The 16,446-nt window shown below is 40.4% G+C and overlaps 1 protein-coding gene across 5 annotated transcripts in view; it reads right to left on the reverse strand.

The window, feature by feature from the left end:
* The window catches only part of UMAD1 (UBAP1-MVB12-associated (UMA) domain containing 1), a 211,803-nt gene that overhangs the window by 171,435 nt on the left and 23,922 nt on the right, over nt 1–16,446 (reverse strand). For 2 of the 5 annotated variants that reach the window (XM_032402064.1, XM_032402066.1), the window contains exon 2: nt 11,712–11,802. In XM_032402064.1, the coding sequence (XP_032257955.1) occupies nt 11,712–11,793 (82 nt within the window). In that variant the 5' untranslated portion in view covers nt 11,794–11,802. Of the gene's footprint in view, nt 1–11,711; nt 11,803–12,270; nt 13,535–16,446 lie in introns of those variants that run through there. The other 3 variants (XM_032402067.1, XM_032402069.1, XM_032402070.1) reach the window with 3 other exon arrangements.

The raw sequence follows: 16,446 nt of genomic DNA on the forward strand, positions 1-16,446 counted from the left end.
AGTCCAGAGGTTGGCAGATGCCAGGCTTTTAAGTATATCAGTTCAACAATGCCATCATGGACCAAATTGCTTTCTCATTTTATTCTGCCATTTTCAACATGTTATCTCTGTCTTGAGCTACCTCCCCTCAGCAAAGGTGGCAGCGACGTATGCAACGTCACCAGGCATTTCACCAGGCATTTCATCCAAAATAGCTGCCAGGGGAAGAGGGGGCTCTCTCTCCAGTATCTGCCTCTGAGCCCCTCGGCCGACCTTCCTTCACATCCAGTCAGGCAGAACTGCCACGGGTGCCCATTCTGAAACTAACTGCCGGCAAGGTGGATTGGGCCACCCTGACTGGCTTAGACAAATTAGAACTGAGCTCCCAGGGCCGGGAATAAAGCCAGTCTCTCCTGAAACACATGGTCATGGAGACGAAGTGAATACTCTGAAGTGTGAAAGAAGCAGGAATGAATTTGGAAGAGGCAAACCTGCTCCGAATGCTTATTTCAGTTTGCGTTAATAACTAAAATTAGTATAATTTAAAAGCCCAAGTGATCGGTAACGTAAGTCAACAAAGATCCATTTCCACTGGAGAAACACAAGAGAAGACATTACCAAGTTTTCTAATCAAATACTAAATGATCTAGAAGTCATTCTAAAACCTGTTGACAACATGTAGATTGAGGATGTGCTTTATGGAACTCATTGTGCTATTAGGTGAGACGCACAGCAGACAAGATGTCTGGAAGGAGGTTACAATCCAAGTGGTAAAACATATAAAAATAGAAGTTTAAATAACATTACAGAACAATGACAGAGGAGCTACTACAAGAACGGTGACAGGCCCATATAAAAGCAAACCAAGAGTAAACGATCATTACTAATTATATGTTTAATACAACAAGTAAAAGAGTTCTCCAGTCACAGTTTGGGGATCTGTACATCTCTATTATCATCTGCCTGCTTTTAGTTTTTCTGACAACACAACTAATTACAGTATCATGTCCTGACTGCATCACTGGAAAAGTATGCATGTATACTCATACCAGACGGACAAGACAGGGAAACGGCGACACACGACTGAGCTGTCCCTAATGGTACACGCCATCCTATCTTACACCTGATGTTTGATAGTGTTGTCTTGCGATGTTATTTAATTTTCATTTTTGGAGGTCTTGCCACTTAGGTTGCAACCTCCTTACAGATGCTGCATTGGCAGTGTATCTGACAGTATAGTAATTATTCCCTAATTTTCTTTTAGCTGCTCAAAAGTCATTCTATTTTCTGAAGCCAGACTAGTACAAGTGACCAATGAGATGTGACGCACCCCTGACAATGACTGTGCTGCCTCTGACGTTAAAATAAAAATACCCTAAGATCACAGAGCCCAAGGGGCTAGTAAACATCTGTAGACATAGCAACATCTAGAAAAGTGATTCCCTAACCTCTTCAGGGACACAGACCTTTGAGAATCGGATGAAATGCAAAGACCCTTCTGCTCAGAAAAATGCAAATACAAAATTTTGCATATAATTTCAGGAGGTTTACAGAACACTCCACTCAGCCCCCCCAAAGTCATCATGGCTAAGAACCCCTAACACAGGGAGACCAACAGGGACAATGGCTGGTTATCATAGTTATCAACTCTTTCAACCAATCCATCAACAAACTATTTTAAGGGTTCGTTTTCCTTTGGTGTCACCAAGCATATTTTCACCTTGTGCATCAGGAAATAAGAGATGCCAGAAATAAAAATGAAACCATTCCATAAGTTTAGCACTGAGCTACTTGACTTAGAATACTGAAAAATTTCAGAACGATGGCTCCTTTAAGTCATTTATACTATAATGTAAGGCTTTAGTATACGTAATACTTCTCATTAAAAATATGACTAATTGTATCTATGTGTGTGTATGTATATATAAAATATAGGTACAGAGAATCATAAAAGTATGACTTTTTAATGAAAATACCAATTGTAGGGTATCAGTTTATAATTTAACTGATAACCACAGTGTACCAGAGATTCTTTTTTTTTTTTTTAATTCCAGTATAGTTGACATACAGTGTTATATTAGTTTCAGGTGTGTAATATAGTGATTCAACAATTCCATATATTACTCAGTGCTCATCAAGATCAATGTACTCTTAATCCCCCTCACCTATTTCACCCATCCCCCCACCTACCTCCCCTCTGGTAACCATCAGTTTGTTCTCTATAGTTAAGAGTCTGATTTTTGTTTGGCTTCTTTTTCCACTGTAGTTGAGCCTAAACAAATAAACAAAAAGCAAATAAAACCACAACATTTCTAGGTTAAACACATTTCCTTTCAAATATTAAAGAGGCAAAGAAGCAGAAAGCTTCAAGTTTCTTAAAGTAATATATTTGGAACCTTAAGTATTTTTTTTAATCAGAAAACAAATTCTTTGTTTTGTTTCTTTATTTCACGAGTGAGATCATACTGTATTTGTCTTTCTCTGACTGACTTATTTCACTTGGTATTATACCCCCTCGATCCATTCATGTGTTGCAAATGGCAAGATTTCATTTTTATGGCTGAGTAATATTCCAGAGTGTGTGTGTGTGTGTGCGTGTGTGTGTGTATACCCCACATCTTCTTTATCAATGGACACAGGCTGCTTCCATAATTTGGCTATTGTAAATAATGCTGCAATAAACATTGGGGTGCATGTATCCCTTTGAATTAATGTTTTCCTATTCTTTGGATAAATACCCAGTAGTGGAATTATTGGATCATATGGTATTTCTATTTTTAATTTTTTGAGGAACCTCCATACTGTTTCCCACAGTGGCTGCACCAGTTTGCGTTCCCACCAGCAGTGCACAAGTGTTCCCTTTTCTTCTACATCTTCGCCAACACTTGTTATTTCTTGTCTTTTTGATCTTAGCCATTCTGACAGGTGTAACGTGGTATCTCATTGTGGATTTGATTTGCACTTCCCTTATTAGAAGGAGCATCTTTTCATGTGTCTGTTGGCCATCTGTATGTCTTCTTTGAAAAAATGTCTATTCAGGACCTCTGCCTGTTTTTTAATTGGATTATTTTATTTTTTGGTTTTCGGTTATATAAGTTCTTTGTATATTTTGAATATTAACCCCTTATCAGATATGTCATTTGGAAACATCTTCTCCCTTCAGTAGGTTGCCTTTTTGTTTTGTCGATGGTTTCCTTTGCTGTCCAAAATCTTTTTATTTTGGCATGGTCCTAACAGTTTATTTTTGCTTTTGTGTCCCTTGCCTCAGGAAGACATATCTAGACAGATGTTGCTATAGTTGATGTCAGACGAATTACTTCCTATGTTCTCTTCTAGGAGTTTTGTAGTTTCAGGTCTCATATTCAGGTCTTTAATCCACTCTGAGTTTATTTTTGTGTATGGTGTTCGAAAGTGGTCCACTTTTGTTCTTTTGCATGTAGTGTCCAGTTTCCCCAGCACCATTTGTTGAAGAGACTGTGTCTTTTCCCGATTGTATATTCTTGTCTCTTTTGTCATAGAAAAGTCACATGCACTGCTTTTTTTAAAATGCTGATTCTTAGGCTATAGCTCCAAAGATTCTGTTTCACTAGGTATGGGTCAGGCCCAGGAATCTGCAGCATTAACAAGGAGCAGAGCACCTGTTACAGAGGAGGTGCTCAGGAGTATTCAATTAGTGATCACTACAATAAAAAAAAAGACTCCATTACACAAATTTAAGATGTTTTTCTTCTGGCTTAGTTTATTAGATAATGCTATTCTGAGGTAACACCCTAATTCTATCATGATAAAAGAAGAAGATACGTTTTCCAGAAATTCACATTTATGAAGATTAATGTGTTACCCTTAGTAAGAATCTTTCCCTTCATAATAAGCTTTGGTTGCATTCAAAGGGAAAATATAGATGCTGAGTAAGACAACCGCTAAAATATGAAAGAATACTGTCATATTATTAAGATTACCAGAAAGCCAACACTTAGGTCTTCCAACACTACCTGAATTACCAGTACAAAGTACCATGTTTATAGCGTACATTTTACGTTGATTGTCATCCTCATTCTTTATTTCCTCAACAGAATGAAAGAAAAAATAAACTTTTAAGCTCAAATATAAAAGCTACTCATCATAACTTTTCAGTTAGATAGTCTCAAATGTGGAAGATATAGCATTATGAAAGCCTCCAACGAAAAACTAAAGGAAACTCATTTATGGAATATGGTGTGTGTGCTTAAACTGTTTTCCTACTGATGTTGTATGAAGTAAGTGCCCCCTGGAAACAGCAGCAGAGTAAACCAGTCAATGACCCCCAAATAGCTACACCAAAAATATGGTGGCCCGAAGGTTTTAGCTCAAAGAAAAAGTCTCTTGGAGTGGTTTTGCAGAATTTACAGGTGTTAATCCGTCAAATACATGTACTATGGTTAAAGACGAAAAGAGTTTTAGGCCACTTGGAATTCACATTTGTATAATTAGGTTAATAAAATGCTTCTCAATTGCTCCACTGATTAAAAAAAATACTTAAGGTTCCAAATATATTACTTCAAGAAACTTGAAGGTTTCTGCTTCTTTGCCTATTTAATATTTGAAAGGAAATGTGTTTAACCTAGAAATGTTGTGGTTTTATTTGCTTTTTGTTTATTTGTTTATGGCTCAACTACAGTGGAAGAGAAACCATAAGTCTATATTTTTATGAGGTCCTTTTCAAAGTGTATGATCACTAAATTACAGAGAATGAATAGCAGTGGTTCTCAGCCCTGCACGCACACTAGAACTGTCTGGAGAACACTGAAAAAAAAAAAAAAAATACTCCTGTCTGGGCCAAACCCCAAGCCTGTCTAACCAGAATGTAGGGATTCTGGAGGCCCCAGCACCAGTCTCTTCTCAAAGCGCTCCCTAATGCACAGGAGGGTTAGAACCAGGGAGGCAGAGACAGATCATCCGACTGACATCACGGAGCCCCAGTGTGAATGAGTGACTTGCTCACAATTAACTGTATGAAACAGAGGGCTCAGTTCTGTTTCTCAGTACGGTCCACACCTCTCCTTTGCCCCATGATGTTCCTTCTTATCTGCACAGTCAAGGAGATAAGGCAGGGGGTACCCCACACAGGACACCCTTGCCTGAACACTTCCAACTCTAAAGTGTCGCTAGGTGAACAGGTCAACCAGAATTAGGAGCCAACAGATGTCAAAGTTCTGTTAATTCTATCCATAATGGGAAAATAAACAAGTGCATAATGAAGTAAGTTTAACAATCCTGGCATGCTTGCTTTAGAATTGAAAGGTCGAGTAAAAATACAAAGAATTGCCAAGTAAAGTAATTGTAATTTGAGTTTTTCTGGATACCACAATACATGGGTAAAGAGCTATTAATAGGGTCAGTTGCTTTTTTAAAAATCCATCAACACTCTCCTTTTTCTTTTTTAAATTTGGTATATTTCTGTTGCAAGAACAGGGAGTAAAAATAGGAAGCACACGCTAAAAATCTGTTTAGTCTTTATCTTTGTTGTTTTAATTAAAGCCTTCAGTCCTAGAGAGAATCAAAATGACTTACTGTCCCTCATCTCCTGGAATGTAAATTTGTCTTGCACACAGCTAAATTTCCACTTTTAAATAAAGGAAGGAACACAGAGACGACAAGATTACCCAAAAATTCCATATAAAAATGGAATAGTTTAACTTGAGTGTGTATACATGGTTTGAATGATTCCGAGGATGAGGAATTCAGTAGGAGTCAACCTTAAAAATAACCCATTACATTTCAAAATCTGATCTATCACTTCAACTGGAAAATGCAATGTGAGAGTGAGTTACATATTTCAATATCAGTACTTCAAAGATGAAATCCAAGCTACGGAATTACTAACCTCTGATTCTCGATTCAGTTTTACAAAATAATTAGCTTAATGGAAACCACGGGTCCTCGTGCCCTACTTTAAGAAGCACCTGCAAAGGGGCGCCTGGGTGGCTCAGTCGGTTAAGTGTCTGCCTTCGGCTCAGGTCATGATCCCAGGGTCCTGGGATCGAGCCCCACATCGGGCTCCCTGCTCAGCAGGGAGTCTGCTTCTCCCTCTGCCTGCCACTCACCCTGCTTGTGCTCTCTCTCTCTCTCTGTCAAATAAATAAATAAAATCTTAAAAAAAAAAAAAGAAGAAGAAGAAGCACCTGCAAATTCTGAAAGCCATGATGAACATTGGCTGGACCGTAACCCAAGCTCTTCCATCTCTGGGGCAGACCTTGCTCGATTTCATTCCGCCTGCTCCAAAGTTCTATTCAGTATCTGGTCAACAATGTCAGCAAACATAACAACAGCAATCTAAATTATTCCTTTTCATCTTATATTCTCTGGGGTTTTCTTGTTGCTGTTATTTTTCCTTCTTTTTGCCATAACATAATAAGCTAATTCATGCCTTTGTCTTAGTTTTGGAAGGAATTATATGCCAACATCTAGGCAACAGATACCCTTTTCCTTAATTTAAAATAACTATGAGGTTGCACACTACAGTAGTAAATTTGTAATCAACTTAAAGATAATGTCTTAAAAGTACAATTAAACATGTCATAACACAAGAAAACCCTGGTAATTACAAATAGTACCATGCTCGCTGGGGTTTTAAACAGTAGTATAAAACTAAGAAAAATCGCCACCCAGTGATGCAAATGAAAACTGCAATTTGTTTTTGTGTAAAATGAGTACCCTGGAGGATTACTTCAACTTCATTACTGAATGAAAGAATAGCTAGTACCTTCTTATGTGAATAGGAACTGGTTACAAGGGAAAGGATGTTTTTCTATGAGGCTTTTTTTCCCCTTGTCCTTATTCAGCACACTCGACATTTCACAAAGGCTAAAAGCTTTGGAAACCTTAACAGGGAAAAAGCTTTCTGTCCAAAAGTGAGCTAATTATATACCAACAGCCCAGATATTCCTATTATCAACACAGTGCCTAGGCTCTGCCCGAACCCTGAATTTCAAGTCGCGGGGTGTTGACTTCAGCAACACCATCTAATGCCATCGAATCTTTGTGACCTAAAACCTATTTGTGTTAAGCAGGAAGGCTTGCCTAGGGTAAAAGGTACTCTCGAGTGGGGAAAAAGAGATAATTTATACTTTTCACAACATAATTTACTCTGACCATTTTAGAAACAGGTTATGAAGACCACATACAATGATAATCTAACAAATTCTGTAGAAACTGTATCGAGAGGAAGTTGTTGTCATAAATATAATTGTGTTTCTAAATCTTCACTTGGTTGTATCACTTCCAAAACACAACAAAACCCACCATATATGTTTATTTTCCTGCAATGTATCTACTGCACGTGAGGACAAAGAAAGTTATGTGGATATATGATAATGAAAATACACGTGTGCAAGTATGGGGCATGTTAATAAGAACATTTCATATCTACCATTTGACCTATTTGGCATTTTCCAAAATATTTTACACAGTATGCACTGAGACTAAAGTACGTATTACATTTGTCAGTATGTTATCACATGATAAGAAAAGAACAGCTTAGCAGAACAAGTCAGCTTTAAAAAAAGACGTTACCACTTTAAAAACCATTTTTTAAGACAGCCTACCATATTCCTAATAATCTGTCCTGACTTTTACCAGTCAAATCAATTAAGTCCCTAACTGTCTATGCATTTTTTACTAACTAAATAATGCATACCATCTTCCAACCTCAACCTCATTAAAGAGATTACAGTTGTCTGCAATATTTAAAAATATTTAGAATATTATACATTACATATTACATACTGAAAAGTTTGAGGTAGCCAAAATTAGAGCCCAACTTTAGGAACAACAACACTCTTTCATTTAAAAAATGAAAACAAACACAACACTTTCTCTTCGGACCAGTAAGGATATATATATATATCCTTATGTATATATATATATATATATATATATATATATATCTAAAGACTTAAAATTTAAAATATTATGATGTTAAAAAAAAAAAAAGATGGGTAGCTTAGTGGTTAAGAGGATTAGGCTCCAAAGTCAGATTGCCTGGACTACTTCTAGATCTGCTATATGTTAGCTGGAACAACTCAGAAAAGTTAAGTCCTCACCTATATGTGGACATAATACTATCACTGTTCTAAGCATCTTACGCATGGTAACCCACTTAATCCTCTCAATAACCCTACGGGGTTGGTCCTATTTCTAAATGCCCTCCCACCCCGGAGGTTATATAACTTGCCCAAAATGGTGAGGAGTGGCAAATATACCACCCCAAAATATGCCACTTGGCATAAGGATTATTCTGAGCTAAAGGCTCTTGAAAAACAGCAGGTGCAAAAAAGGGTTCTCTGACCTCCCCTTTCCTTCCTGAAAGCAGGAGATAAAGCCCCCTATAGAAGATGCCAGGAGGAAAGAAACATTCTTATCAGCAGAGGTGGAGAACTGAGGCCAAGAGAACTCTGTACAAACAGACCCTGCTAAAATAACTCTTATCTTCCTTTAGTCTCCCCACATTCTTTACTCTTCCACAGTGGCCTCTTTGTTCAACCTGGTATATGAGCACGTAAGTTTTGCCACTTCTTTGGTCTTCATTTTCCTAGGGGGGCTCCCGTGTACGTGTGAAAACCTGCATGCTTCTCTCCCGTCAACGCGGCCTATGTGTATGTACTTCTCAGGCCCAGGCAGAGACCCTAAGCGGAGCGAGGAGAAGTTCTGCCTCCCGTCAAACAGAGGCTCTGGCGAGTTGGAGCGCCGGGATACAGAGCCGACGGGTCCGGCTCGAGTCAGGAGTCTTACCCGCGCTTCACCGTAGCGCCTCTGAGGTGTGCCTGAGGAAGAAGGGAGCTGGTGTGGTCGAGGAAGGAGGGAAGACACAGGAAGAGAGAGCCGACGCTGATGCTGGCTGGTAGCACCACAACGTCAGGAGAGTAACTAAGCTCACGGGACAGTAGGAAGATGCGAGGGTTTTCCTGGAAAGTGGTGAAGGGGTAGAGCTTTGCACCTGGAGGGCAACAGGGCTAAACAGAGACGAGCTTCAACACTCATGGAAGCTGAAGGACCAAGGAGCCTCAGCAGACATCTAGGGGACTTGTCTGGCTTGGATCATCTGAAACACGGAGGGCCACCAGCTGCATTTCAAATTACATCGCTGCAGTGGAACGACGACAGAAGTGTCACCATGACTGCCGGGGACACCACTGCTGCAGGGGAGGTACCGTGCAGGGACAGCACCCACCCAACTCCGTCCGAGATGGTCCTGGGAAAATGCCCTTACGGCACAGCATGTCGGCTTTCAGGGAAGTGTACCCTTAGGGCTTAGGTCCAGCACATGGCACAGCTGGAACACGAGAGCAGATGAGAGTACTGAAGTGCTGGAAGTTTCCTCAGGAATTAGGAAAGCTGAAAGTCTCTGTGTCTCCTGAGGCTCAGCTAAAGACCACTTCTTTTTCTTCTTCTTTTTTTTAAGATTTTATTTTTTTATTTGACAGAGAGAGAGAGAGACAGCAAGAGAGGGAACACAAGTAGGGGGAGTGGGAGAGGGAGAAGCAGACTTCCCGCTGAGCAGGGAGCCCGATGCGGGGCTCAATCCCAGGACCCTGGGATCATGACCTGAGCCGAAGGCAGACACCCAATGACTGAGCCACCCAGGCGCCCCTAAAGACCACTTCTTAAACCAGAGTCTTTTCTAGAAGGGGAAAAGTCCACAGTAAATAAGCTTCACCTGCTGAGGTAGAAAAGCCTGGAAACCGGGCCCCTATTGGTCTAGCTAGCTAGAGTGAAGCATCTACATGTTTCGAGCCACAAGACACTGGAGGAGATTTCTGAAAGAGCAGCAGCTTGAGTGTTTTCAGCTGTGGTTAAAACTTACCCCTGAAGTGCTGCCAAGTGGCAGGCCAGAGAGCCAGAGAGGTGAAGAAGACGCACAAAGAGTTTCTGAGGCCCAGCATTAGAAGTAGCATGTGCTCTCAAAGATGTCTATGCACAAATCTCACATCCTTTAGATGGCTATTTGAGTACAAAAACAGTAATGTTGATTTCGAATCACGAAACAAAAAGCAGCAAAGTTCTCTACATATGTGTTGAGACCACAGAGAAACACAGAACAGAGTTTGGAACACCAGGCTTGGTTGAAGCAAATTTTGAGAGATGAATTTCTTGCAAAAGGCCTAAAGAAGAGACCAGAGGCATCCCTGAGGTTCAGTTAGTGAGGCTAATTCAGGAGGTAAGAGGGAAGCAACTTTCAAGGAACAGAAGTTGGGACTGAGGAAGCCAGTTCTGACCTGGAAGCCATGGCACAAATTCCTGAGTGGTAAGAAGGGCCAGAAAAGCAGGCGTGTGCATGGCACCCCAGTTTATACCCGTCAGAAAGTTCCCCAGGAAAAACCACTGCCCCTGGTCAAACAACGCCTCACGATTTTTGCCTCAGGTGTAGAGGATCTGGGCAGAGAGAAAACAACTGTGACCACCCAAGTTATTGCCCCTGTCCCAGGACAAATGAGGCAGATTCACAGAAAGTGCCAGAAGGGAAAGGGCATCTGCCAGCACTGCATATTCTGGCCTGCCAGAACTCGACTGTGGAAAAGATGGGATATTCTAAGGTAACATTTAGCCACAAGAAAAACTCTAATCTGTCTCCCAGAGGTTAAGGCCTAGCAATGGAAGAGGGCCAGATGGGTGAAACCTTTGTGTCCTTTCTGTGAGAGACCAGATCCTAAAGAGAAGGGCTGAAGAGGCAGAGACCCAGCCACCTACACTTCTAAAAGTGTGGGGAAAGACGACTGGCAGGAACCCTGGCTCTGAGAGGGTCTAAACTGAAAATTCAGGATCACCCTTAAATCCAAGGAGCCATCCTCCACTTTTCAAGACACATAGAGCATTTGCCAATACAAGGGGACCCCAGTCTGACTGGGCCAAGATAAAGACTGTGAGAGGTAGGAAACTAGAATCTGGAAAGGGAGACACCTGAGAAACATCCCAGGGAGCAAATACCCTATGAATTTATGCACATCCTCTCAGGGAAGGAGCTGAATTTGGCAGGAGGAAGTCCACAGTGGAAGAGGATGCGTGCTACGTGGGAACATTAGGCTTTGGCTCACCACCCTCTGGGGAGAGAATTTCTGGGAAGAACTATTCAAAGACTGCAAATCTCTTCCTCGGGGGAAAGACACAGTGACATGAGGGAAATGTTATTTTTCAGAATTCCCCTTGGAAAGAGCATAGTATTTGTTTGAAAGAAATTTTTTTAAAGCCACCAAAATTGTAATAACTGCAGGTATCAATTTTATCACAGAAAATAAACCAGTCTTAACAAACATGTAGGAGACACAATTTAACATATTTAAAAAGTATACTTAATTCAGCAAATTATTTATTGGATGCCTAATTTAATTTCAGATGCTAACTTAAGAAGCAAGGTTTGGTGCTATTTATAAAACAGAACTTGATCTACCAAGGATCCTTCAAGACTTCTGGTTTTTCACAATTAAAAAGGTTCACCAGCTTATCATATAGAAAAAAAATAAGGGATGATTTTACACATTTAATTTGAAGGATACAGCCAAGATAATATATAAGAAGTGTATGACTTTATGACAATAATCTAAGTGATTGATGACCTTTATTTTTATAGATTCCATATACATAAATGAATTCTGGAATTAGTAGGAAATAATTAAAAAAAAATCAATCACATAATTTTCAAGTAATCTTTTAAAGGAAAAATTATTCAACCAATTATGATTTTGTTTAAAAAGACTCACCTAAAAGGACAAATCCATCTGCTTCTGTATCTGGTGCAGAGGGCTTTTTAGATTCCGGAGATTTTCTGAAGAAGGGAAACATTGCTGCTGTCTGAAACAGAAACACTATATAATGTCAAGTTCAGATGAAAATGTAAAAAAGTCTTACCCTTTTTAGTAAAAAGCCAAACACAGAGATATCACAATAATTACTTTTAAGAATTCTATTACCAGACTTAAGAACATAAGCCCTCTCCAGGTGTCAGAAGACAAACCCAGAAATTAAGGGGCACAGACTTTCAGTTCAAAATCATGTGTGTCTTGAACCGTGCAACCTTTATCAATTTCTGAACAGGCAGGAAATTATACATATAAGACTAAAATCAATAGATAACGCCAGAATCTGGAAGGATCTCGCTTAACTATAAATTGGACACTGGACTGGTGAAAGGAAAAACAAAACAAAACAAAAACTTGTCCAGGTTTCTTGTCATGCCGTAACCAGCTTAAGCTTCGTACAACTGAGGCCACCTGAAAAAAAGAAAGGAAGGCACTTCTAACTTCCTCCACAGTCGGTTACCTGATTCAGACACTCGAGGGCTGACTGTATCCATTGCAACCAACTTTAAATTCCCATCAATGCAGATCTTTGTGTTGGTAAGACTGTGTGCCCCAACACACACACACACACACACACACACCCCACTTTTCTCTTTCTCCTCCCATCTTTGTATGTTCAGGGAGAACAACAACTCCTAGAAAACAACGGGGAAGGAAGTTGGGGGGAACTGGAGAGGACACGTCACATTCTGAGGACAGTCCCTATAAGCAAAGCAATGTAAGGCTTGGTGGCAGCAAGTGCTCCACATTTTAGTTTCATATATTCCACCCACACCAGAAAATGAAGCAGGGAGGGTAAATAAAGATTTTATCTGAGCAAAAGCCTTCTGGAAACGGAGAACTGTACTGCGGTTTGTGAAGGTCGACTTGCCCTGAGCTGTGGATCCGAATGGACAGTAACGGAGCTTATTTGTTGATAGAAAACATACAACTGGAGAAGAATAACACAAGGCATGTGATCAAGAAAATAGTTCAGTAAAGGAAAAGGAGCAGCCTCTGAAATCCTCAAAGAAAACACTTACAAGATACAGTGACTGGTCTAAAAGAAAGGTCTGGAAATAGTTTGGCATCCTCAGCAGAGGACAAGGAGACATGGCCCATACGGAACTGGTGAAAAATGAGATTAGATGCAAAAGCAAATGCAAAAGATGAAAAGACAGAGTGAGATGAGAAGAATAACTGAGTAAGATGAAGAGAAGCATGTGCGAGAAGGAAATGGTATCAGAAGAGAACTGGTTGGCTTACAGGCAGGAATGTACAAAAATAGAGCTCAGATTCAAAGACTTGAAAGACTGGAAAAGGCAACTGACTTCTCAACCCCAAGCAGTTGAAAATAAGAGAAAGCCTTTGAAGGAACAACAGCTGATTAAAACTAAACCTCGGGTAAGCATCAAATCAAGAATACAATCATTACACCTGGTATTAAAACCTCAGCCTGCTTCAATGTGGCATGTAGTCAATCCCCTCACTTGGGATAAAATGGTTCAGGAAAAACAGACGAAGAGGTTAGGTCTTCAGCTGAAGCCTAACAGAGAAAAGTTACCCTCATATAAGGAAGGAGGGAGCGAGGACCTGTGGGGTGAAAGCAGTGAGGAATGTAGGAAATCTGAGAGATGTCTAGCAAAAATTGTAGGTCTGGCTATGGACACATGAAGCCGACTGGAATCAAATAGCTAAGAAGCCAACAAAATGTTTGAGAGCTGTATGGCCAAAATGACCACTACCAGTCTGGATTAAAAGAAGATCAGGGCGCTTGGGCGGCTCAGTCTGTTAAGCAGTCAGCTTGGGCCATGATCTCAGGGTCATCAGATCGAGCCCCGCATCGGGCTCTCACTCAGTGTGGAGTCTGCTTGAGATTCTTTCTCTTTCCCTTTCCCCCTGTTCTGAAATAAATAAATCTTTTTTTTTTTTTTTCTTAAAGGAGGACTGTGACTAGTGGATATTTAGAACAACCCTAGAGACAGAAAGTTGCCAGAGAAACTGCTCAGACCCCAAAGAGGGCCTATTCTCCAGGCCCGCTTCAGTGATAGCCAAGGAAGTTACTAGAAAAGGAGGAAACTCCAAGAGGGTGGAGCCAATGGGCATGGAGAACAAGGACTGGGGGCCTCTCCCAGAAAGCAGAATCTGGGCATAATTAATAAACATCCTCCAACCCAAGGTGGGGGCCCCCCCAAAAGCCTGCTCAGTTCCATTTCAGAATTGCTACCACTCCATGACTTTTGTATATCTCCCATTCCTCCCCTTTCTGAATGAGAGTGGTTCGGGCAGTATGTTTCCCAGTTCCACCAGAGTGGGAGGGGACGGGGAGGTGGGTCATTTTAACTCACGAAGTCTCCAGACCAAGAGATGGCACACTTGGGCCCGATGGAGAGATACTGGACTTCGAGTGTGATGCTGTGACCGAATGGTGCAGTTCAGATTACTGCCCTTAGGGAGGGGTGAGTTATCTTGCCTACAGTGAAGAGAACTGTGTCTGTGGTGACCACAAATGAGAACCATGGAATCATTAGGGTTGTTCACTGGCTCTCTGCCTTATGGAGACATAGGACTGCAGTTTTCTTTCCTCCTTGGAGGTAGAGGTGGCCATGTGGCTTGCTTAGTTCACTGTGTCACGTACCATTAGGGTGCTACATCAAGGAGCTTTGTGAACACAAAGAAAGAGAAGCCCTTTAAAAAGCGGTTCCCATTCTAGCATATAAAGAAAAGCATTCCAACAGAAGTATTCAAATTTCCAATATTTTTTTTAAGGTTTTATTTATTTATTTGTCAGAGAGAGCACAAGCAGGGGGAGTGGGAGAGGGAGAAGGAGGCTCCCCGCTGAGCAGGGAGCCCGATGCGGGGCTCGATCCCAGGACCCTGGGATCATGACCTGAGCTGAAGGCAGACGCTTAACCGACTGAGCCACCCAGGCGCCCCTCCAGTACTTCTTCATGTCTGGCCACAAAACAGAAACGGAATGAACATCGAAATTATAAAAGTAGTTCTGTTAAGTCAGTCTCAAGCCCCAAAAGTTTAAATATGTTGTTATAAAAGCCACACCAAGGGGCACCTGGGTGACTCAATCAGTTAAGTGTCTGACTCTTGGTTTCTCTTTTTAATGCAAGTGTTTTGTACAGAATTTGTAACTTAAGTAATTAAGTGAAGCATTTAAATTTTTCATGACCTAAAACATCAAATTTAAACTATACACAGGCTGCATCAGTTTGTGTTTCTTAAAACTCAATAATGAGAAAACAACTCAAAAAAAAACTGGGCAAAAGATAGGAACAGACACTTCACCAAAGAAGATATGTGGATGGCAAACAATCACATGAAAAGATGTTCAACATCCTTAATCAATAGGCAAATGCAAATTAAAATCTCCGCAAGATAGCACTATATACTGATTAAAATATTTAAAATTTAAAAGGCTTGCCATGCCAAGTGTTGGCAAAAACGTGGAACAACTGTAAGTCTTGTATATTGCAGGAGGTGTGTAACACGGTACAACCACGATGAGTAAGAGTTTGGCAGCTTCCTGAAAATATAAACATACATCGACCACGTGACCCAGACCTTCTCCTTCAGGTATTTACCTAAGAGAACTGAGAGCGTATGTCCACACTTGTACACAAATGTCATCCAGCTTTTTTAGTAATAGCCCAAACTGGAAACGACCCAAATGTCCCAAACCAGGTAAATGGATACACTCTGGCATATCCATAATACTATTTAGCAGTAAAATGGAATGAAGCCCTAAGATCTGCTACAACATGCATGAATCTCAATAGAATTAAGCTAAGTGAAAGAAGCCAGACAAAAAAGAGTTCATACTGCATGATTCCATTTATATGAAACTTCTAGAAAATGCAAACTAATGTATAATGACAGAAAGCAGATCAGTGGTTGTCTGGGGAATGGGGAAGGGGGGTGGAGGAAGAAGGGATTACAAAGAAACACAAGGAAACTTTGGGGCTGATGAATATGTTTATTATAGTGATTGTGGGGATGGTTTCAGGGGCATAAATATATCTCAAAACTCATCAAACGATACACTTTCAATATGTGCAATTTATTGTATGTTGATAATAACTCAATAGAGCTATTTTAAAAATTCATTATTAGCACAATATCCTAGATGTCATATAAATGTTTAGTTCACAATGATTCGGAAAATTGTCTCAAATCTCTTAAACCCCTGTGTGTGTGTTACAGATACAGTCTTTGTATAAAGGACAAAATGCTTCTTTTCTCTGTGTATCCACACAAAACTGAAAAATAAAAGGACAGTGTCTTCACTTTTAATGGTATGCAGAGAAGGCATATAAAAGGGCTAGCTTGATCGCTAGACAGGGCAGATCCTATTGCTCTGAAAGGGCAGAGAGTAGGGCAAGTAATATATTTATTTTTCCCTATTATTCTAAGGCTTACCTATTAAGTAATATTACCCATGACAAAAGGATTAAGGCAACCTGGTTTTCTCAATTTATCTTCTTTCAATTTCAATAGACTACTAGGTAATGTAAAATGCACATACACCGCAATTCCTATCTGTGATTGATCAACAGCGGCCACTTAACTGTAATAACATACAAGTTTCCCCTGCTATCCGAATGTAGAGCACTTCTATAAAAGCTTTTTCTAAGCCCAAATGGCA

Source organism: Phoca vitulina, unplaced genomic scaffold (assembly GCF_004348235.1).
Source record: "Phoca vitulina isolate PV1807 unplaced genomic scaffold, GSC_HSeal_1.0 scaffold4, whole genome shotgun sequence".
Taxonomy (NCBI): domain Eukaryota; kingdom Metazoa; phylum Chordata; class Mammalia; order Carnivora; family Phocidae; genus Phoca; species Phoca vitulina.